Here is a 22,941-nt window from a genome sequence, read left to right as displayed (position 1 = left end):
TCAAAGACGACAAAATCACAAAAACAAACGAAAGAAAACAGAAAATATGTGAAATCACTTATTCAATTAGGATAGAAGGAAAAACAATTCGGAGGGGTGATTTTTCGGTCAAAATTGACCCTAAATCACCCCTCTGAAAAGAGAAGAAGAAAGAGGTGACGGCTAGGGTTTGAGAAAGAGAGAAGAGAGAGTCGAATAAAAAAAAAGTTTTACTTACTATACTCATATTGAAAACAAAATATTATTAGGACCCTTTAAATCAATTTGTGACAAAAATCAGAGACAAGTGTCTAAGTTTGAATATGTAGCCAAAAGAATGACCAGTTAGTGAACTTTGGATCTCTATGCTAAGACAATATGAATTAAAGAATATATTATATTAGAATATTTATAATGCCAAAATTATTTAAAATCATAAAATTTAAATCAATTATATTTGGCATTAGAATTAGTAAAATTGAGCCTTTTATAGTAACAATTTAATTGATTAAATAGATAGTGTTACTAATATAAGAATATAAAAGAATTTTCAAAACAGTTTAGGCTCAAAAAATTGAGAATGTATTATCTTAAAAGAAATTATTCTTAGTTTATTTATGCAAACCTTTAAGGATTTGACAAAATTTTGAAACCCACAATATATACTATAATAGTCAAAGTATTCTTGACTTAGAAAATAGTGTTTGAGGATATTAACAAATCCCAAAATATATATATACTTATATAGAATATTTGAAGCAATAATATGTAAGATTGAGTCTAAGAATTTTTACAATCATAACACTTTAAAATAATATATTAAAAGTGTTATTACTATAACAAGTATTTTCATATAGTATATTTTAGGCTCAAATATAGAGAATATATGATTTTAAAGAGTATATGATTCTCATATTGATTTACATTAAATATTAAGGGATTTTACAAAGTAATTTAAATCCCAAATTTTAAGGGTATAGAATAAATCAAACCTTCCGAATATTTTGGGTACAAGAGAAATTATAATTTTATCCCAAAATAATATAATATTTACTAGTTAATTAGGGATATAAAATTCCTCATTGACACATCAATCTCAAGTTTGAGAGAGTGAGATTTCTCAAAAAGGTCAAACAAGAGTATAGGAATATTCATATAATTTTCACACAAAAAATGTGAGAATATAATTTAATTATCCCCAAATAATAACATATAAAACATCTACATGTGTCAAAAAATTCCAAAATAATGTGCCAAAATTATAAGAATAGTAAGTAAATAATAATTATTTGGCATTTAAAGGAAATAAAATTTAGAATTTCAAGCAATTCCCACGCCTAATACGTGCGTGGATTTTTTTTTTTAATCTGGAAATAAGAAAACGAGTCGATCTATCGACTCGGAATGAAACCCGATTTATTCTCTCGTTAAGGCATCGAAATACAACGACGGTACATGATTTTGGTTCAGAATCGATCGATTAAGAGAAGCCCTCATAAAATTTCATAATATCGATCCATTAGGGAGATATTATAGATAAAAAGATTTAGGGTGTTAACCGATACCGAAGGAAGGAAAAACATGGGTAACGTATCAAAATGATTTTGAGGTTTGATCGTAATCGTGAAAAATAGCCAGAATATGACAACATGTGAAAGCAGTACAAATCACGGCCATAGAATAATAATTATTCAAGTATGCGTAAATCATATTAACAGGATTGATATGATTCGTGTACATATCCATTTATTTTCATACTTGAATTAATAACACGTGATCAAGAACAGTGAGATTTAACATCAAAATCAAAAGCAAAAGCATATTAGGCTATCATATGCATGCGATTCAACCAAATAAGAATGATGCCAATAATAATATTCATTCATACGATTCAATAGAGAAGCCATAAAATGTATCGATTTGGCTTTGATACCAATTGATAAAAGTTTTAGGTTTAGCCATGGATCACTAGATACAAATTATAGCATATCAAACAACAAAGAAGGAATAAGAAATTGTGTACCTTCAAGTTTTAGGGTTCATGAACGATAACTGTCAAAAGGATGAGAGGGATGACTACCCTCGTTCCGTTTAGCACCAGAATGTTCAGAATAGTTTAACCGTCTGATGGGATGACGTTTAAATAGTTAAACGGCTGAGGGCAGTGACCTCTCATTGGGCTTAGCTAAATGGTCCAACCCATCACGGTCCATTTAGATAAGAATAGCCCAATCACACATATTCATCAACTAATTAGTGTTTAACACAATAGACCATAATTTATATTATGACATTAACTTATAATAATTGATTATTATCAATACATAATTGATTAATTAAATAATTAATCCAACATGTTTTAATCCCTTGCAAACTTAATTAGGCTTATATTTGCATAAAGATTCAAAATTTCTTACTCTATATGGTAATTTCTTACTTCATTTAAGCTTACTCATTGGTTGCACATGCATTCGATCTCTTTTATCATCTTTTGATGTTATTATCCGAGTTAGTACTTTGTTTTTTTTTCTTTTCTTTAGATATTCTTATTAAATAGCAATTCTTGCTACTAACAAATTCAAACCACTAAAAGACATGCTGACATCACACATGATGCTATTAATTCTTACGTAACACATGTCACACAAAAAACAAAAGAGCAAAACCAATCGAAATAAGGTCCAACATTTTAGGGCTAAAAAAAGAACAGTTTTTTTTTTAAATAAGTAATGACAGAGAAACATGATCCAAAAAATCATTAACACAGAAATATAATGACATGGTTAATGAGGGTAAACTAGGTTTACTAGCTATCTTGCATAGAATTGTATATGCATATGATATGTCAATGTGTAAACTATATATACCTTGAAATTCACAATTTTCCTTTTATCGGTTCTACTTAGTAGCTAAAGTTTTTGTTGGAAAGAAAAGCACAATATGGTTATTCTTGGATATCCTTTAAAGGGAATCAATTGTTGTTCTTGGTGCTTTTTTCTAAGGTCTTGCTTTTCTTTTGTTTGTGAATATAGGGCCATTGAGAGATCTTCATACCAAGAGCTTGGATTTATGACAAACTTTACGACCACTACTATGATCCAAAACAAAGGGGCTAAACTTGGTACTATGTCACTTGCTGGAGGCTCCACTTATTGGTGCGTTTAGTTTTTCTTTACCTTCTCTCTGTTTGTTGTTTTTTTTGTTTTTTTTGTTTTTTCAATATTTTGAGTGATATAATAAATCTAAAAAGTTTTTTTTTTTATCGTTATATAGATTTTCTTTTGAATTTGCAAGAATCTATAATCAACTTACACTCGCAACAAAATTCAATATCAAATTATTTGAAACAACTTTTACTTTGTTTTTTATTTCTTTATTCAAACTAGTTACAAACCCGTGCTTTGCACGGGTTGAATTACGTATTTCTTAAAAAAATTGCTCTAAAGGAAATATACGGGTTGAATATCGCGTTTTTGAAATATTTTGTTATACACAAAAAAATGAACAAATTAAAGTAAATAGCTGTATTTTATTAAAGAAATAGCTACATTTTTCACATTCTAGCAAATTAATGGAAAGAGCAGAATAAGTGTGAAAATGCAAACTTCATATTCATAAAAAAAAAAAAAAATGATTTCCCTCAAAACAAAATGATTGAAAATTACAAAACATAACCATTTGCATCTGCTCGTAAAAAATATTAAGAGTAATCGTGATGAAAATTTTCAAATGCCCCTCTAACAAAATATATGTATAGATGCAAATCAAATAGTGATTGTACGGTTTTTGCTTTATGCCATTGGAGTCATTTTCCATCCGCTTTTTTGGCTTCAACCTTGATTCATCTCCAAGAACTACCACATGCTTTCGAACAATTTGGTTCTCATGTCATGTCCACCTAGTAACATATAGAACAAAAAGGATCCAGAGAATAAACAAAAAATTATGATCGAGACTTCAAGAAGTATTTGATTGTTTAGTTTAAAATCTTGAACTGTCTTGGATCCAACATAAATTTCTCTTCAAACAAAGTACAACATCATAGAATGAGTTCATTCATTGTGTGTTTGGTCAAAAGATTGAAACATGCTTTTAGATCAGTTATCAACCTAGCTGAATATAGAGATCCTCCTTCTCTTTCTAGTTTCTAAGATATCTTGTGAAACAGAAAATCACCGAACAACAAAACAAAACGAAAAAATCAAACCCCTAACATGGTAAAGACTAATAATACTATCATAAATTCATTTTTAAGAAAATCGGTCTCGCCGATATCGTTGCTGTAAAAGTAAGTTTTTATGACAATGTTCTTTTCTTTCAAGAAGTACAAAAATTGTTATGAAGAGGAAGGCTCTAACTACCTTGTCTACTTCAAAAAGTACAAAAATTGTTATGAAGAGGAAGGCTCTAACTACCTTGTCTACTTGCATATGCCACATCACAGGTGCCATAGAAGTCCGCTCATTGAAGCGCAGCATTGAATTTCGACCAAATGGAGCATGCTGTGTGGAAGGTGCTGAAGAATTATCTGGTAAGAATCTAGTATCAAGCAAATCTCCATGCGACTTAAAAGGGGTAGCAACCTAGAGTTTTTTATTTAAAAAAAGTAAACATTTCAGCCAATTTTTTTAAACAAAAAAAAAATAGAAAAAAGAAAGCAAAGTGCCGAAAGTTTATGGGACAAAGCTTTTTTTTTTTTTTGGAGTATGGGACAAAGCTATTACCTCAGTAGTGTCAGTCCTGGAAACAGCCAAAAATAAATACTATTAAGATCCCTTGATTGTTTAGGCACAACTATTACTTCAGCCAAAACTCATAGCCTCATGCAACAGATATATTTAACATATGCTTACATGAAGATCACTAAGATAACGGCCATTGTGATTTCCACCATATATGTACAATTTATCTTGCATAGCTGCAGCTCCATGCCGAACAAATAAACACACTTGGCTTAGGGAGGATTAAAGGCATCAATAATTAAATCTTGCAGAATTGATTTTATAATTATCATGTTTTGCGAGAGCCAAAACCTCATATCGGGCTTTTAGATGTTGACCAGATATTGGACGTGCAATCCATTGATCATAGACTCCAACTGAACCAAAGCCTTCCACAACAACATCTTTATCCTGTATTTCAACTTGACTTCCATTTTCAGAGGAAATAGTTTTTGTCTCTGGATAAGTGTTCCCATTCTCAATTACTGGTTCAACTTTGGAATTATGCTGCCAAACCAGAAAGGTAGAATCAGACATTGGAAACAAAGAAACAGGAAACATTGCAATGTTAATAGTGACAACAAAAATGGAGAACAGGAAAATGTTCTCATTGCAATTCTTTTGATGCAAATTTTAGTTGACATGCCTCTTACATGAATCTATTTCTAAAGGTCAAACCCTTAGTGCCATATCATGTAAAAATTGGAGAAAAAAAGACAATTCAAGGAGTGATGAATTAAAAATAGTTTAGAAACTACTTATTAAATTTTAATAGTTCATAAACAAAATAGGAGGGATAGTGGAATTGATGTGTATAAAATGTGCAAAGAATAATGTGGTAATGCTAAATATTATTAAAACTGGAACTCTAGCAAGACGCAAAGAGGCGGTGAAAAAGATACAAAGATGCCGCATATAGGCGTAACATCCGCCAAAAAACACTGAAAAACTGGTAAAGGCAAAGACGGCTTATCCCCAAAAAAGAAACACCAACCTAGAGACAACAGTTATGACGCTTAAATTCAATTAACTTCATCAAATTTCAGTTTCATAGCCACGCCGGAACAGCCAAAAAACCAAACCAAAAGGGGACACACCAAGGAACCAATATGCAGTCGTGCCAGGGAGGAGAGAAACACAGCAGCAACTGCTGCAAACTTCTAAAACAGCAACAAACAGCAAGGAAACACATGCCAGAAAGCCTATCGCAGACGCCAAAAACACTACACACATCAGCAACACAGAACCACACCCCACCACAGTAAAACACCCCTTCTGCTACTGCTACCAGCCATCCCATCCTTACCTCCGCAAGCACTCCTCTGGACACCACACCCACTCATAAAACATACACGCCGAGGTATCCAACCTACCCAACACCCATCCCCAAGAAAGAACTTGAATCTCTTCGACTAACTCATCAACCCGTTTCAAGACATTATTGAGAAGATGGTTATTATGCGCTTTCCATATCACCCGCATAGTAGCTTGGTACATTAGATACTACACTCTAATTATTTGATCAATTGAACTCACAATATCAACCCTAAATCTTTGTTATCAGCAGTACCTTAGAGTTTTCGGCAATTTTAGATTTTTTCATGTATAGGTGTCACAGATTTTTCTATAAAGAGTATGTCTATTATATATAAAACCATCACTGTCACAGAGAAAATAAATGGAGGACATATAGTTTAAGTTGAATTTGAGATTATGCAATAAACATTTGTTGTTTTTTTTGTTGACAGTTTTAGTAGGATTGGAAGAGTTATTTATCATAGTAGGTAAAGTTCAATATAGATGAAATATTCAAATATAGATTGTTGTTGGATAATGGCCAAAATACATTCTCCTTAATATTTAGAATAACAAAACATAAATTAGTTTATAATAGATTTGGAACAAAGTACATTCATTCACCAAAATTGAAACATGGACCTAAAAGAATGATTAATCATTGCATTCCAGTCACCTCCATGCCTCATCCTATGAAATTATTACTACAACTTTGTATGAGTGATCTTCAACACACTTATTCAACCACATATTTATGTGCCCTTATCTAGTCGCATTCCCACCCAAAATGGTAAAGTATGTTTCCTTTATAATTTAGTTACCCTTTTCTTCCTTCTCAAAACAATCATACATGAAGTTAAGCTAATTTCATCCATAAGATATATACAGAAGAAACCCAATTCAGCAAACAGTAGAAGTCAATTATCAGCGCATAATCAGATTACCTACAAAACTGTTCGGATTGAGCAGCATTTTCGCTCGCCAGCCTTCAATATCCAGAAGATAGAGTTCCGCGCTCATGAGATCTGAATCGTGCAACATGTTAACGAACTTGTCGGTGTAGACGCTCAGGGCTTGACAACCACATTACCACTAAAACTGTTCAGATTACAGACACTCATCATCTTTTACCATATTTGTTCAACTTCACAATTGGATTCACATCTTCACATTTCAGACCTTCTAGCATAATTGTGTTTCACACGCAAACGGTTCTACATCATGAATTATTGAAACATCAAATGACAAAACAAACAAATTGACAGTATCATAGGGAGAATTCTGTGTAAAATAACTTGTTGTAGCATGTGCAACAATTATTCAGAAAGACCAAAACCCAGCTAAAATCAAAAACATTGACAACATATATCTCCACAGCAACTTACCACAATCCACATGCATGTATGAATAAATGTCCCAAAAAAAACCCAGCAACATGAAATAAAACATGCAAACAACAAAACAAACCAACAAACATCTCATAAGCTCAACAAAACAACATCTAAAAACGGAATCATGCAACATCAAACAAAATCTAAAAATCTCCAACCGGAATCAAACAACCGAAATCAATCAAAAAGGAAAGGAAGAAAAAATCAATCCTCTAACATTCAATACAAAACGAAATCGGAGAAGGAGAACACAGAAATGCAAAAAAAAAAAAAAAAAAAAAACCGAAAGTTGATTGTAAAAAAAAAAACCGAAAGTTCATCACAAAAATTCAAAGATGGTATATGAGTGTAATTGATTTTTTTTAGCAATTAAAAAGTTGATTGTAATTGTAATTGCAGGAACTAGAAGTGATAGTGCAACATGCTTCATTTCATAGGTTCATGGAGCATTGACATGATAACTAGGGGTGTTCAAATCCAAACCGATCCAAAATAAAACCGCAAACCGATCCAAAAAAACCGAAAACCGCAAAAAACCGAATATTTTTGGATGTGTTTGGATGTTGTTTTGGAAAAACCGTTATGATCGGATCAGATTTTGGATTGCCTTTTCAAAACCGAACCAAACCAAACCGAACCGCAAAAGTAAATTTTTATACTTATTTATTATTTTATTAGTATTATATATTGCATTAATATATTTCTTATTGATATTTAATCTTATATATTGCATTAATTTAATCTATATTATTACTACTTCATCTATTTCAAATATAATCAATCATTTTCATTGTGTAATGTTAACTTTTTTAATAAATTTGTGTCATATTTTGTATCAAACCTATTATTTTACGGTGTATGAGTCATATTAATATTAATAAAAAAATTACATGTTGCACTTTGAATATCCAAAAACCGATCCAAATTAAACCGCATATATTTGGATCGGTTCGGATTTTTTTAACATAATCATCCAAACCGAACCGAATCGCACATAATTTTTATTTTGGATCGGTTGATTTTTTAACTCAAAACCGATCCAAACCGAACCGCGGACACCCCTAGTGATAACTCACTTCTGCAAATAAGTAGTTATTTAGGTTTAATAGAAATTTAGGGTTTTCTATTTTTTAAAGATAATTATTAGAATTTGAAAAAATTTTCATGAAATATTTCTCAAACACGCGGCTATCTTAATATATAATACTAAGGTTCACAATGCATGCTCATTATGAAACCCTAAACCTAAACCTAATCCTGCCTTTTTTGAGAGTTTAAAAAATCTTTCTGAAAAAAGTCTCTGCAGGGAGTTGAACTCGCAACCCATAGCCTCCATCCAAGCACTTTAACCACTTGACCAGTAGCTGTTTTAGTGTTATAATATCGCTTCCACTAATGCATTATGATTGAAATGAATGAATAGCATATCATGAACAAACCAACAATGAATTAATACAGCAGTTGATATCAACAATTAAAAAGAATACACAAGGTCAAGTAATACAATGCACAATTAACTTTTAATTTGACGTTATGCTTTTTGTTTCATTTTACGTTATACCTCCTTCACACATTCTTTACATGTTTATTATGGATTATGGATGGATGGATTCATTTCTATCACAACCTTTGAACTGTTTTTTTTTTTTTATTCCGTAACTCATTTTTTAATTATGACCATACACTCACTCATTATATATACAACCACTAATATGATCTCAATATTTTTAGTTTCTACATTGAAAATATTGTGTATAAATATGTGATTTTGTGCATCATATTTTGGGTTTTGTTCATCATCACTTTCAAGTAACAATTGGATAGTTTATCTTCAATTTTGTATTGTTGTTTTTCCACTCACTTTTACTCTTCATCTTTTGATTATCAAAGTATAAAACAAGAGTGTCATATTTGTGGATTGGAGTTTGCAATAGGACAAGCTTTAGGTGGCTACATGAGGAGACATAGAGCTTCAAATATGAAAGGAAATAACAATATTCACAATTCTAATAATACTATGTCGTGGTAGTAGTCTTGATTTACTGCAAAAGATGAAAGCTAGAAACCAGTGAGTTTTGGTGTTGGATTTGGATTTGGATTTGAATGCATTTTTCAATATTTCTTGGTATTAATTATATGACGATTTATTCATTAGTGTAGGTACAATTTTTCTCTTATCTCTTGATTATTAACTGGTTTCTATGATATGATAATTGATAGGGAGTCAAGTTACTCTTAGATTGATTCCTTAATGTGTATGTGGATTTTTGATTTTTTTTGTGAATTAGGATAAATGATGCTTCTATTTTTTATTTTGTTGCATCATTGATGGTGAGGAAGAAGCTTATTAAAAATGCTTGTTTATCGACTTTCTCCATGAAACTATTGGATGATTCCTCTTCAATTTGGTGTTATAGTTTTTCTTCTCTTTTTTTCTCTTTATTTTTTGGCTATTAATTAATACAAATTGATAATATAAATAAGGCGTATATTTATAAATAATACTGTTTTTTTATAAAGGTAAAGACAAGTGTCTACCATTTTTTCGTATAAAAATAATAATAAACATATTACTCCAAGTATAATGATAGAGATAAACATTGTGTATGTGTAATTAAGATAAAGATAGATAAAATTGAGATGAATAAAGAATAATGCCTCTAAAAACAATATATAGAGAAGGTTAAAGGATATGATCCAAGTTACACATCTATCTTCTATATATTTATATATCTTTGAATTTGTACATCTAAAAAAAATTTACACTATTAATTAACAACTTGACTTTCCAATTATCTTTGAAGAATTAAAGAATTAATTAATTATCAAATTGAATAGTTTCCTCCACTATTGAAAAAAAAAGGAACTTCCCATTCTGCATGTCACACAAAATGAAAGGAGAAAACAAAGACTTACTTGACAGTTAGTACTATATACCTCAAAGAAAAATATGTATGCTACAATTATTAAATAATTAAATTCATATGTCCACATAAAATAAATAAAAAAAACGTATACACTAATCAAATTGTCAGAAAATTTAGGAAAAGTCAGTCCTAACATGATAAGAAGATTAAAATGATTATGATATCCAAAAAAAGTTCCATTCATTAGATTGGAAACTCTAAAAATGAACGTTTTAATTTTTTCAATAAAATCTTGCCCCAACTTATCTTATATATGCATGATTGCCCAACTCTACCACCATGATCATTTATGCTTTTCTGCTTTGTTAAGGTGATGTGGTTCTCCTTTTACTTTCCTTTCCTTGTTTTTTGTGTTTGGGTATACATTTTCGGTCCATAAATTGGTTTTTTTTTAAGGAAGGTCCGTAAATTGGTTGATATGTTTTCTCAAAAAGAAGTTCATATATCCCACACATATAGCATATAAGATTATACATAGAGAACACATTATTTTCTTAAACTAATACAGTTTTATTTTCATATTTTATCCATAACAACAGAGAGAGATGTGATCACTAAGATGTACTTTCAAGGTTTGATACTTACTATTAAAATTTGCTTTTAGGATTTACACATATGCAATTTGTATGACCCGTGCAACAGCACGGGTGCAAGGACTAGTATGTATTTGATTTAAGTTCAACATGAGGCTATAGGTATTAGATTAATTTCAAAGTTGTATATTTCTCAAATCTGGGGGGCTTTATGTATTTGTTTTTTTTTTTTTTTTTGAGAGAATGTATTTGGTTTTTTTTTCTATTTATATTGTAAGTATAAATATTATTATTATTATTTCTTTTCATTTAGAGGAGTGATATTTGTACAACTTGTATGACAACTTTCTTTTTCTCTCTTCTTATTGGTTAAAAACAATAGATAGAGAAAAAAGAAGCGAGAGAATAAGATGATGATGTGAGTATGAGATAGAAAGTTGTCAAAAGGTTGTCACTAAATGATTGTACAAATATCATTTCTCTTTAATTTATGTTGCTACCTCTTTTCATTTGAGTGTCATTTTGTAATGGATATATCTGAAAGTTTGGTTGCACAATATTTGTGATTTTAACACATCGACGATAAATATGTTATTATTACTATGTCATATTGTAAGTTTGTGTAGTAACAATAGCAAAAATAATAAATATATCGAAGAGATTGTTCCCCGTGCATTGCACGGGTTCAAATACTAGTATGTATGTGTATATATATATATATATATATATATATATATATATATATATATATATATATATAGACACACACTTGTGTATTTAATTTTGACTAGTCCAATTTCAAAACATAGTGGTTTTATTCAGAGGTTTGTTTGGAAAATAAACAGTAAACAATAAGCTTATATTTTAGTCAAATAGATGTAATTACTTATATTTTTACGATTTTATATTTTGAGAGAGAGAGAGAGAATTTATTTATGTTAACATAATATTTATTTATATTTATCATTGAACCATTTGAAGGCAAGTACATGACAATGACTTTCAATGACGCAGATCACATAATCGACCCTCTTAAATTTCATGATTTCATTCCAAAAATGATGACCATCTTTGAAGATGTTCACATAAAAACACATATCTAACACCATTCTAATTTCATTCAGACAATGCTTAGAATACTAACAATTATCTGCGGCTGGAGGGACATTCAGGCTCTCGCATTCATAATGAGTGCCTACAGTTTACTATAGAAGACAATCACGTTTGGCAGATGGCTGAACGTTTGACCATAGGCGTAAGTTTTGAGATAGTGTACCACAAACTACAGACTCCATCACCAATTCTAAAGTTTCACATCAAATCATTAGAAAACTTCTTGAACTAAAACTTAAAGCTTCATCAAAACAGTGGAATATTTTGTCTGAGTAATTTGGCAAAGGAGGTATATGGCTGTCTACAGAAGTATTATAGAAAAGACATATTCAACTCAAAATTTGTGGAAGATTTGCATAATGAACTACCCAGATTAGATAAATGCATCTTAGCCAACTTCACAGAGACAAAACAATACTATTTATGACGTTAGCGCAATAAAAAGAGCGGAAAGTAATAAATACATGTTTATACAAATAACACATGTAACAAATATATAAGAATAAATTTCAATATTAAAAAAAAATAATAAACACGATATGAATATATATATATATATATATATATATATATATATATATATATATATATATATATATATATAGTTTTTTCCTTTATCATTTAAAAAATGTAACAAACTAGATGAATATATTTATACATACAATTATAACCTTAAATAACTTTTTTCTATAATAAAGATTGTTGTTGGTGTCATTAAAAAAAAATTTAAATTATATTTTGTTGTTATATTGTTGGTGTCATTGAAATATATAATAATGATTAGTTTGATTTGTTGACTTGAAAGTAACAAGCATTTTGTTTTTGTTTAAATCAAAATCAAAATTTCTTAAAAAATCACTTTTTATAATTTTCAAACGTTACCGCAATAAAAAGAGCGGAAAGATGGACAAGTGAGTATCCGTCTTTTCGCTAGCAAAATATAATAAAAAAAAAGTCCATAAAAACGTGAAGAAATCCACAATGAAAATATATAATGGGTTTCGAAACTCACCATAAAATAAAATGGGGGTAGAAACTCACTAAAAAAAATTTGAAACGGCACTGTGAAAAACTAATTTGCAAACTCACTATCAGAAAAGGAAAAGGAAGTAAGGATAGACATGGAAAACTGAGAGCAGCTTTTATTAAAATAACAAATCAAAATGAATCAATTCTCATCGTCAACGCACTTTTGTATAAATTGATTTTGAGGCCTGAATCAATTTGAAAAATAGTTACCCAAACATATGTCTTTTTTAGCAGACTCACGTTTGCCTATCTAAACTCACGTTCGAATTCCTAGTTTCTTTTCCATACATCATCCAAGACTAATAAAAAAAAAAAAAATTAACCTTGCAACATTTCATGAACTTTTCTTTCCATTCTATCTAAAAAATTTGAGCAAAGAATACATCTATAAGTTACATGAACTTTTACCTTTCATTGCGCCGGCTACTGAGTTTTTAACAAAAAAACAAAACCTACTTAAAATATAAAATAAATAAGTTCTAGTTATCTAAGTTGAAAAATTATCAAGAGTACGTGTTTATAATAAAAACAAAGAGAACATGTAGTAAAATAGAATTATTTTCTTATAAATATATAAAATAAATTAAAATAATAATTTAATCTAGTAGTCATCTAAAATTTTCTCGATCAATTTATCATTTAAAAAATGAATGAATTATCTTTCAAATTTGAGAAAATCTATGCTAAATGAAATATAATTTAAAATAAAATTTAATGAATGAGAAGATTTAGAAACAAATAAATAGTTTTAAATAAGTAAAAAACTCATGTGAATTTCTTTATGTGTTTTTCATATGATTCTTACCTAAAAAAAACACTTTTCATGAATAGTTTATATCATATGAAAATCACCTAAGAAAATTCACCTAAGATTTTTGTTAGAGTTAACATAAGGAAAAAACTTAGTGCATTTTCTTAAATGTTATCCGCGTGGCACATCACATAAAATACTTACAACTATCTATGGTTTCTCAAATCCTCAATTTTTTTTAAAGTTTGTTATAACCAGAAAAAATGAATTTTAATCATGTGAAGAACCATACAAAAAGCATGTAAGAAAAATAGTTTATATCATATGAAAAGCACCTAAGAAAATTCACCTAAGATTTTTGTTAGAGTTAACATAAGGAAAAAACTTAGTGCATTTTCTTAAATGTTATCCGCGTGGTACATCACATAAAATACTTACAACTATCTATGGTTTCTCAAATCCTCAATTTTTTTTAAAGTTTGTTATAACCAGAAAAAATGAATTTTAATCATGTGAAGAACCATACGAAAAGCATGTAAGAAAAATTAACCTAAGTTTTGTCCTTAAAATAAATGATTTATTTTATAATGACAAATATTAGCAAATTACTAGTTGTTAAAAAAGAACACAAATAAATAAATAAATAAATAAATAAATAACAAAAACAATCTTACATTTCAAATTTCAAATATATATTGTAATCTGCGAGTATATGCAGAGTATTCGTATCTGATACGTATTAGATACCGGTACGTTTCAATTTTGAAGTATCTGAGCTTCATAGATGCTCAATAACATAACTCAATAACATAAATTTTTTTTTAGGAATCTTTAACATACACTTCTTAATATTTTCGATTATACAATTTGAATAGCACCAAATTGTGTTTAAGTTTGATTTTTGGTAGATTTTCATGGCGAATGACATAGGAATTTTTTTTAAAAAGGTACAAAAAAAATTAAACAGCCTAAAACAACACAATAAGTGATGAATCTTTTAGGAAGATGTTCGAAGAGGTGTTTTTGTACTTGATCCAGCTGGCCTGCAAACTGACAAATTTGGTTCGGCATGTCAACTGGATCAAGTTCATAAGAACCTCTTTGGAATCAGATCTGCAACATAATGATGAAAATACATGGTGTTTCAAGAGGATTGTTTTGAGTTAGATCATGTTGCCTTGCCAACTGACATGTTTACGTTGCCAAGGCAACAAGATCTAGCTCATAGCAACCTCTTGGTGTTCATATCGTTCAGAGGATTTTACAGAGTTTTTTGTTGCATTTTATAACAAATGAACCAAACACACTTATTTATGGAGATTTATGTGCGTCGTGGACTATAAAAAATTTTGGTACAATGTGGACCACACAAAATTCATGAACATAAGATATTTGGATTGTATAATCCAAAATATCCCTCACCCTACAAAGTACGAAGTTTGACTCATTTTCACCCATTATTGGTTGGTGAAAACAAAGGATTGGAGTTAATCCTCAGATAGAGTGAAACAATGAACAAAATTCTTTAATATGTTTTATTTTCCTATATAAAAATATTAAGGATAAGTGTTTGTACCACAATCTCTAACATACACTTTTTTTTTTTAAGGAATCTCTAACATACACTTCTTAACACACTCTGATCTAATAAAAGAAATTCAAGCGGTTAATGAAATTATGCGGCACACATAAATTTCAATTAATATAAGAGAGTGTGACAAAAAGTGTATGTGTTGCTAACATAGCACTGACCCAACAAAAAAGGCCACTTTGTAACAACCTCATAGCTAACCCAGCTGAAAGCCACATAGGTCTCTTCTCACTAACCTTACTTCATTTCTTTATGACATTTTCCTATATACTAAGAATGGTAAAATCAAAATTTTCCATACTATTTCATTCAAGGGTCTTCAGCTAGCTTTGGAGAACAGTACGCAACAGCCTCTGCAACAGTTAGGAAGATCTTGTCTTCACCAAGAAAGTTTGCAAAGTTGGATGTGTGGAGTTTGTCTATCACTAGTGGACCAGGATTTGCCAGAACAAGCTGCTCAAGAAAGAGGTACCTTTTTAGTTAAGATATATATAATTGACATAAAATATATATAGGGCATTTTGAATTTGAATTGAATTAATTTATCTATTAATAATGATATAAGCAATTGTGACATTATTTGCGAGATCATATGAAAACAATTTATGACATTAATGTGTCTATAAGTGCATGTTTGGAAACACGGTGACGGTGGGTTGGACAAAATCACAATGAGCCAAGCCACTAAGATACGGCCAAACTAACCGTGAATCAAAACATGCATTAAGACGGGTTGGACGAAATCACGGTGGGCCAAGCCACTGTGATTCTGCCAAGCTCACCGCGAATCAAAACATGCATTAAGATGTTGTTTTCAACTTATTTTCATAACAAGCATATTCAAAAACATGGATTATATGAAAATAATTTCCTTATTTATCTTTTGTTACCTGAACTTCTCTCTTTTGAAGACTTCTAAATAACTCTTCCAGGGCATGGATGCCACTGGTATCAATGTCAGTAACGGCTGCAACAAATTAAACACACATTTGAGGTTAAGCATATTCATAATTATGGCCAAGTTGAGTTGTGGATGAAGCAAAAATATAGACACTCACGTGACATCTCAACTATCAAAAATTGGATTCGTGTTTGGTAGTCTCTATTCACTCGTTCTTCTTCATCCATCAGCCATCTTAATATCCTGCAATTAGGCATCAGAAATAGGTTTAATTATTGCCGAAAAGAAAGGAAAAATTATCATTTTATAATATATGTGTAACTCGATTAGATATCCTAACCATCGTTTGGTTCATCCTGCAATTTTTTGTCTTTGAACATGTTTCTTTCGTTTTTAGACTAACCTTCACTTCTTACCATCAGATTTAATTCGAAATGGCATGCATCTTTTAACTATTATTAAACCATATGACCAAACTCGTTAGGTTAATGTTTCGCTGAACTATTAATCACTATTCAGACTATACAACTATCCAATGTGAAACTCTCAAAACACCTATTTCATGTCTAGAACTAGACATTAGGAGTGCGACCTAGATGACTCGATAATGACTGGCACAATAAATTTAAGATAGACTATATTGGAATTGTGTTTGAACCTAACCACTATTCACGTCGCATCACTGTCTAATGTGAGGCTCACTACACTGATTATAAGATATTTCGGATTATTGGATGTTATCCTCATGCATAACTAGGTGACTCCTAACATTTTCGGAACCATATACAACTTCTGTCCTTACGGCATAGTTATTAATATGATTGCGAAAAAAGATATACAGCTTCCTAGACCAGTATACAGATTGTATTATTTCCTTTCAATTCAATCAAAAAAAATTACAAACAGTAAGGGAAAACTTTATTACCTTTCTTTAACATAATTGGAGTTAGAAAAATATATTGCAGAATCAACTCTTATAATCAATACACCGGGAACCCTTGTGGCTTCTGGATATTGCTGGATGTTTCTATAAACAGTTGTCCTAGGGATCTTCCCTAGAATAGCCGTTCGGGGTCTTGTGACTTGCAATAGGATCTTTGCAAAGGATATAGAAACCTACCACAACATGCAACAATAATAACAAAATCAATACTAGTAATCAATCAGAAACTAAAATTAAAATTATTTTATAGCATAATAAGATAACCGAGTCTTGGTACTTACAGCAATCAAAAGTCCTATCTCAACTGAAGCAAAAACGACCCCGAAAAATGCTCCCATGCAAGCAACAAAGTCAAATTTATCAATTTTCCATATCAAAATTGCTGCCTTGTAGTCAACAAGGTTGATGACAGCACAAATGATGATTGAGGCCAGAATTGCATTTGGAGTGTATTTGAAAAGCGGTGTGATGAATTGCAGAGTTAAGAACACAACAACAGACATGACAATATTAGAGACCGCAGTTTCGCAGCCAGCCATGAAATTTACTGCTGACCGAGAGAAGGAACCTGATAATAGCAAGACAGTATATCAGCAAATATAAAACGATTAGTTTATAACACGCTTAAACGAATTTCTCAATCTTACCAGTTGCTACATAGCAGGAAGTCATTGAACCAACAACATTCATAGCTCCTAATGCCACCATTTCTTTGTTTCCATCGAGTTGATAGTCCTTCATTGAAGCAAATGTTCTTCCAATTGCTATGGCTTCCTGATAATCAAAATGTAACATGTTATAATGAGAACTCAAGAAAACGGTAAAATACTCTTTGAATGAAGATAATAGTCTCAGTTTTCTTACAGTCAAAGCTATCATGCCAGCCACAATGCCGATTCTAACGCCTTTCGCAAGGTAATCCCCAGTAAAATAAATTTCCTTCACAGAGGATGGATTTATCCCTTTCTCGATGTGTTTTACCTACACACGTCAATAGACAAAAACATTTACTACTTTCAAATTTCAATAAACAGCTTAATTAAGCGTTTATCATGTAAGTGTTTATAAATTCAAACTAAAAGAAAAGATATGTTCGAAGTTATTTTCATGAGATATCTTGGAACCCTTGTGGAAATAAGCTAAAAGAAGTTTCTGAATATGTCATAAATTGTTTTCGTAAGCTCTCTCAAACAGTCTCACAGTTGCTTATGCCAGTAGATAACCTCAAATAAGATAATTCAAACAGGTATAGTACTTTTACAAATATCGAATACATTTATAATCTTCTATGTTCACGATGAGAGAAGGATTATATATACAATTATATACTTACAACCGCAACACCATGCTTGTCTGCACGGGTTAAGTATATGAACAAGGTGGAGAGTACAACAGATATCAATGGAGCAATTGCTGGAACCCAGAAGAATTTCTGGCCCTTCTTTCCCTGATCGACAACATATAACATAATTAGAAAATAATTAACAATCCTAACAAATTGTCAAAGAAATGTTTAGGAAAATGAATAAGTGCTTACAATATACTTGGCAAACAGAAGAAAAGCAAGAAAGGTAGATCCAATTAATATAGTTTGCCAATTCCACTGCAAAATGTTAGATATTAATCAGCTTTAGTATTTGCACAGACATGCACATACATATATCTTAGAATCTCGTTATTTATTTTCGTGTGCAGGTATAGAGAAAGAAAGCGTACTCCATGATGGGCTGATGAGAATACTGAATTCATCACAGATATTATATCAGTTTTCTTTGTGAACTTTTGAATCCCAAGGAAACCCTTAAGCTGTTGAAGAGCTATTGTGATGGCAGCTCCCCCCATAAAACCGACTATTGCAGCGTGTGATAGGAAATCAATCAAAAATCCTAACCTGGTTGAAATATCCACCCAAATGGTATGTCGTTAGCATAAGAGTTTGGTAGCACATGTATAGGGCATTACATTAACACTAGCTATGCAGCAATAACAATTCTGATTAAAGGCACGTCAGGTGCCTAATACCGACACTAGTGGTTACATTTAATCACTTTCATTTTCTTAACTTATTAAGAGTGTTGTGTTCGGTGTCCGTGTCTATGTTAGTGATTCGTAGAACAATATTGCTAGAAAAATTCAAAAATAAACTCGCCTAAAATCAAGGAGTCATACCTAAAAACACCAAGAGTTGCCTGTGTAATCCCAGCGAAGAACGTGGCAGTAAAAGCAAGTCTTCTATATTCTGTTGGATGTGTAATGGGATCAATCTCATTCTGTAGTAAAGTCCCCAACAAGAGAGAAACCACGGCCACTGGCCCAATCGCAATGTCGCGGGAACTACCCATGACGGCATAAATCAGTGGTGGAACAAAGCTTGAATCTGTAAAGAGTAAAACAAAACACAACCAAATCTCAATTCAACATCCAAAGAAAAACACAGAAAACATGAACTTGTGATGAGAAACAAGAGTCGTACATAGTCCATACTGTGGAGCCAAATTTGCAAGCTTCGAGTATCCAATGTCCTGTTTACAGACCAAATATATCAAATCATAAAAAACGGCGAAAGCAATCAATTAAAAATAAAATCTCGTTGATTTTTAAAAGCTCAAAATAAACAATTTAAAGTAAATTTACCTGAGGAATGCAGAGACTAGCAATAGTTAAACCGGCAATAAGGTCCCCTCTAAACTTTTGGAGGGTATAAGTTCTTCCCCAACTAAGTATCGGGAATATGGCTTCAATTCCCAGAATTAACTTACGGGACTTCGTCTGATCTTTGAAAGGCCTTAGAGGATCATCCGAGAAGAATGTTTCTTTTACAGTGTATTGGAATTCCTTGAAGAGGTTTTGTTTTGGAGGAATTCCTACCTTGTGCGTGTATGGTTCCTGGCCTTGTGAAGAAGACAAACTTCTGCTATCCATCTCTTTTGTTTCAACGTTTTCATCAGCTGGACGACTCATTGAGGATGTCAACAACGCCTTTCACTGTAATTTACGTACAAAACTAATATCAATTAGCTACTAAAATCAAAATAGTTTAACAGCAGTATTATTATTGTTAATTAAAGCGGCACTAACGGTCATTTTACAATTGTCTCCGAAGGGATTTCAGTTTCGTCCATTGAGTTTACAAGGTCAAATTCTTACCTCTGAGATGACACCTTATGGATTCACAAGAAGAACTTGGTTTATATTGCATTCAGAACTGGCTCCTATACATTTCTATGATCGTAGAGTTTCACAGTTAACTAAGTTAAGCATACCATGCTACATACTCGCTTCGGCCTTAAATATAAGAAAAAAGGTACATGGATTTGCTTGTATTTAAGACTATAGAAAGTATTATTTAACTTGTTGAATTTTCAAATGAAAGTTTTATAATCATTTTTCTTTTCCTCCAAGTCCATTCATACATACATACCTCAAGAATCAATTTTAAAATGCATGGATTGTAGTTATGTGATGTTGAAGAACAAAATGAGGTACATAAACACCTTTATATATTGATTTGAGAAGTAGATTAGTGATTAAAGAGATACTACTAACTGAGCAATAATTCAGAAACATTAAACCAACCTGAATGAAAGGGATAGGAAGTTCACAGAAGAGTGTAACTAACAGTGGTCAAAACTTTCAAGACTTGTTGAGAAGCTACTTTGGTTTATATAACACAAGTCAAAAGTTGGTGCTAAGCTGAAAGAATAATGTAGAAAAATAAGCTGTGAACTCAAATACCACACATGTCACTGTCATGAATAGTTAGAAATTTTAAATAAGTAATAGCAGGTTAATGTTTAACCATGACTAACAACTTATGAAGACTCACAAATTAAGGTTCTCTTGTAGCACTCCAACTATTTACTTGATATGAAGAATGGTTAGGACTGAGAGGATATATATAGTGTGAGAATGAGCAAAGGTTACTTCAACTATTAACTGTTATCATTATTATAATAAATTATTAAATCATAAGCCAAATTGAAATTGTTGTGCTTAATCAATAACCAAGTAGTCCAAAAAGTCAAAACAGAAGGAAATTAGACTTGGTTAATCATACCTAACAATTCCACTAACACTTTGTCTTGGATTCTCATTCCAAATTTGGAGGTTAATTTAATCAGTAGAAAAACTTGAAGGATATTTGATTAACTTAGTTAACACCAATTTTCTTTATATCGTACATACAGAATAAGTAATTCCAAAGATACACAAACATTAACATTGCATTTTAAGGACATTGATAACAAGTTTTCCAAAACAGTTTTACCAAGTTAACTGTTTCAACAGTTGAAACACCAGTACATCAATCAAAAACAGGTCTAATGTAAGTGTCACATCTGTTTATGTTGATTTTTAGACATAATAATCCAGCTTCTACATTAAGTATGTGAATCGCGTTAAAAGATTAAAAATGAATTGAATTGTTAAAAATGTGGTTCTTCTATGTTATGAATACAATCTACAAGTTTCCTCCTTCGGGAGATAGTCATGACCAGGGTTTGGACTCTGAAAACTAACATAACCACCGACTAATTAACATTTTCCTATAAAAAAATCTCTCTCTAAATTGATTTGTTTTTGGCAATATTCGATTCAGGTCCACTTGGGAACACCCTTTCCTTAGAAGGATTTGTTTTTCACAAGGAATGAACCAGGGACCACTCACTTAAGAGTACCATCTACATATTCACCCTAAACAAACCTAGTAAGGTGCCACTAAGCCAACTTGTTTCAGTTAAACCTTAATAATGTCCTAAGAATGAACAAACTCGACCTAGAAATAAAACAAAAACAACAATCCCAATTGACCCATCAACAACAATCCTCAATAAGACAATCATACTTAATGTGTTTGGAAAACATTAAAATCATGGTGGGGAAGAAGCTACACATTTGAGCTACTAAAATTCACAATTGGAGAACTCTTAACTCACGGTTAGAGTAATCCCTCAACCCAATTCCCAGTAGCATCGACACTTCTGATCGAAGATGTGTCCGGTGTCTGATACGTATCAGTGTTCGACATGACGCAACACGACACAAATACATGTCATTACATTCAATTATGTCATTTTGTCAAATAACTATCGATGTTGACATATCAGTGTCTGGGTCCCACAAACACATGGTTGGAGTACGTTTAGATTGACACTTGGTTCTCAAAATCACGGCGACCGCGTGATTTTGTTGAAGCTACAAAGTATAACTATCATCAAAATCGCGGTGGTTCACCTTGATTCTGATCATCCCACCGTTAATCCAAACATGCATCAACATATATCAATATATAAAAATAATACCAATTAAAATATAGTATCAAAGATTATCGTTAACGTGGTGCCACAGCATTTGCTTTTTAGTTTCACACTTTATAAGAGCACTACACAACAAACACAAATTGCACTTTTTTTTAAACAAAACAAGACAACCCAAATCTGAACTTTTCCAAACAACCAAGAACCACTAAATGTCAATTAAAAAATGATTCAATTTTGAAAGAATAAAGTCAAAACCTAACTATAGACTCAAAACTCACCTCTCTTTTTCCTATGCTTCTCATGCAAACCATTGATAGTGCAAGATTCCAATAATCTAAACCTTTCATCATTTCAACAAATTAAAACATTAGAATAATTAAAAAAAATCAATAAACAACACATCAAAGAGGAAAAAAAGAAAGATACGCATTGTTGTACTATATGCACATGTAACAGAATACCATGTAACAGTTTTAGCTTCGTTTTCAATTCTCCACGTTCGATGGTT

The 22,941-nt window shown here is 31.2% G+C and overlaps 2 protein-coding genes across 12 annotated transcripts; both read right to left on the bottom strand.

Moving 5' to 3' along the window:
• Window positions 1-3,613: 3,613 nt before the first annotated feature.
• LOC146922606 (uncharacterized) lies at window positions 3,614-7,787 on the bottom strand. Of its 11 annotated transcripts, none has more exons than XM_085715453.1 (6): window positions 6,941-7,787; window positions 5,695-5,902; window positions 4,833-5,207; window positions 4,704-4,719; window positions 4,395-4,562; window positions 3,614-4,136 (listed from the first exon to the last, which is right to left on the bottom strand). In XM_085715453.1, exons 3-6 carry the CDS (start codon window positions 4,907-4,909, stop codon window positions 4,089-4,091), a joined length of 309 nt encoding a protein of 102 aa, XP_085571579.1. In that variant the 5' UTR covers window positions 4,910-5,207; window positions 5,695-5,902; window positions 6,941-7,787; the 3' UTR covers window positions 3,614-4,088. The 11 variants fall into 11 exon arrangements, 6 of the variants coding, with proteins under 6 accessions (XP_085571579.1, XP_085571581.1, XP_085571578.1 ...); XM_085715455.1 differs by lacking the exon at window positions 5,695-5,902 and having other exon boundaries at window positions 4,833-4,897; window positions 5,013-5,207; window positions 6,941-7,779; XM_085715452.1 differs by lacking the exon at window positions 5,695-5,902 and having other exon boundaries at window positions 3,614-3,877; window positions 4,089-4,136; window positions 6,941-7,775.
• A 7,465-nt stretch (window positions 7,788-15,252) lies between these two features.
• On the bottom strand, window positions 15,253-20,809 carry LOC146922605 (sulfate transporter 1.3-like). The gene is made up of 14 exons (XM_085715449.1): window positions 20,752-20,809; window positions 19,810-20,160; window positions 19,649-19,697; window positions 19,345-19,552; window positions 18,892-19,066; window positions 18,713-18,778; window positions 18,509-18,622; window positions 18,040-18,156; window positions 17,823-17,949; window positions 17,457-17,743; window positions 17,158-17,348; window positions 16,390-16,475; window positions 16,222-16,298; window positions 15,253-15,784 (listed from the first exon to the last, which is right to left on the bottom strand). The coding sequence occupies exons 2-14, from the start codon at window positions 20,134-20,136 to the stop codon at window positions 15,641-15,643; spliced, it is 1,968 nt and encodes a 655-aa protein (XP_085571575.1). The 5' UTR covers window positions 20,137-20,160; window positions 20,752-20,809; the 3' UTR covers window positions 15,253-15,640.
• Window positions 20,810-22,941: the final 2,132 nt, after the last annotated feature.

This window comes from Medicago sativa, chromosome 5, assembly GCF_051527215.1.
Source record: "Medicago sativa cultivar Bolivia chromosome 5, Bolivia_mono, whole genome shotgun sequence".
Taxonomy (NCBI): Eukaryota; Viridiplantae; Streptophyta; class Magnoliopsida; order Fabales; family Fabaceae; genus Medicago; species Medicago sativa.
Note: the sequence above shows the minus strand (reverse complement) of the source record. Positions and strands in the feature narration are given on the sequence as shown.

Excerpts from the sequence above, each read along its gene's own strand:
- LOC146922606 (XM_085715453.1), bottom strand. The coding sequence starts at position 4,909 with ATGGAGCTGCAGCTATGCAAGATAAATTGTACATATATGGTGGAAATC. Across the intron at positions 4,137-4,394 it reads GGCATATGCAAGTAGACAAG|GATATCTTAGAAACTAGAAA; the intron begins GTAGTTAGAGCC and ends TCTGTTTCACAA.
- LOC146922605 (XM_085715449.1), bottom strand. The coding sequence starts at position 20,136 with ATGAGTCGTCCAGCTGATGAAAACGTTGAAACAAAAGAGATGGATAGC. Across the intron at positions 18,157-18,508 it reads ACAAGCATGGTGTTGCGGTT|GTAAAACACATCGAGAAAGG; the intron begins GTAAGTATATAA and ends TGACGTGTGTAG. Across the intron at positions 15,785-16,221 it reads TTCAAAAGAGAGAAGTTCAG|CTTGTTCTGGCAAATCCTGG; the intron begins GTAACAAAAGAT and ends TTTCTTGAGCAG.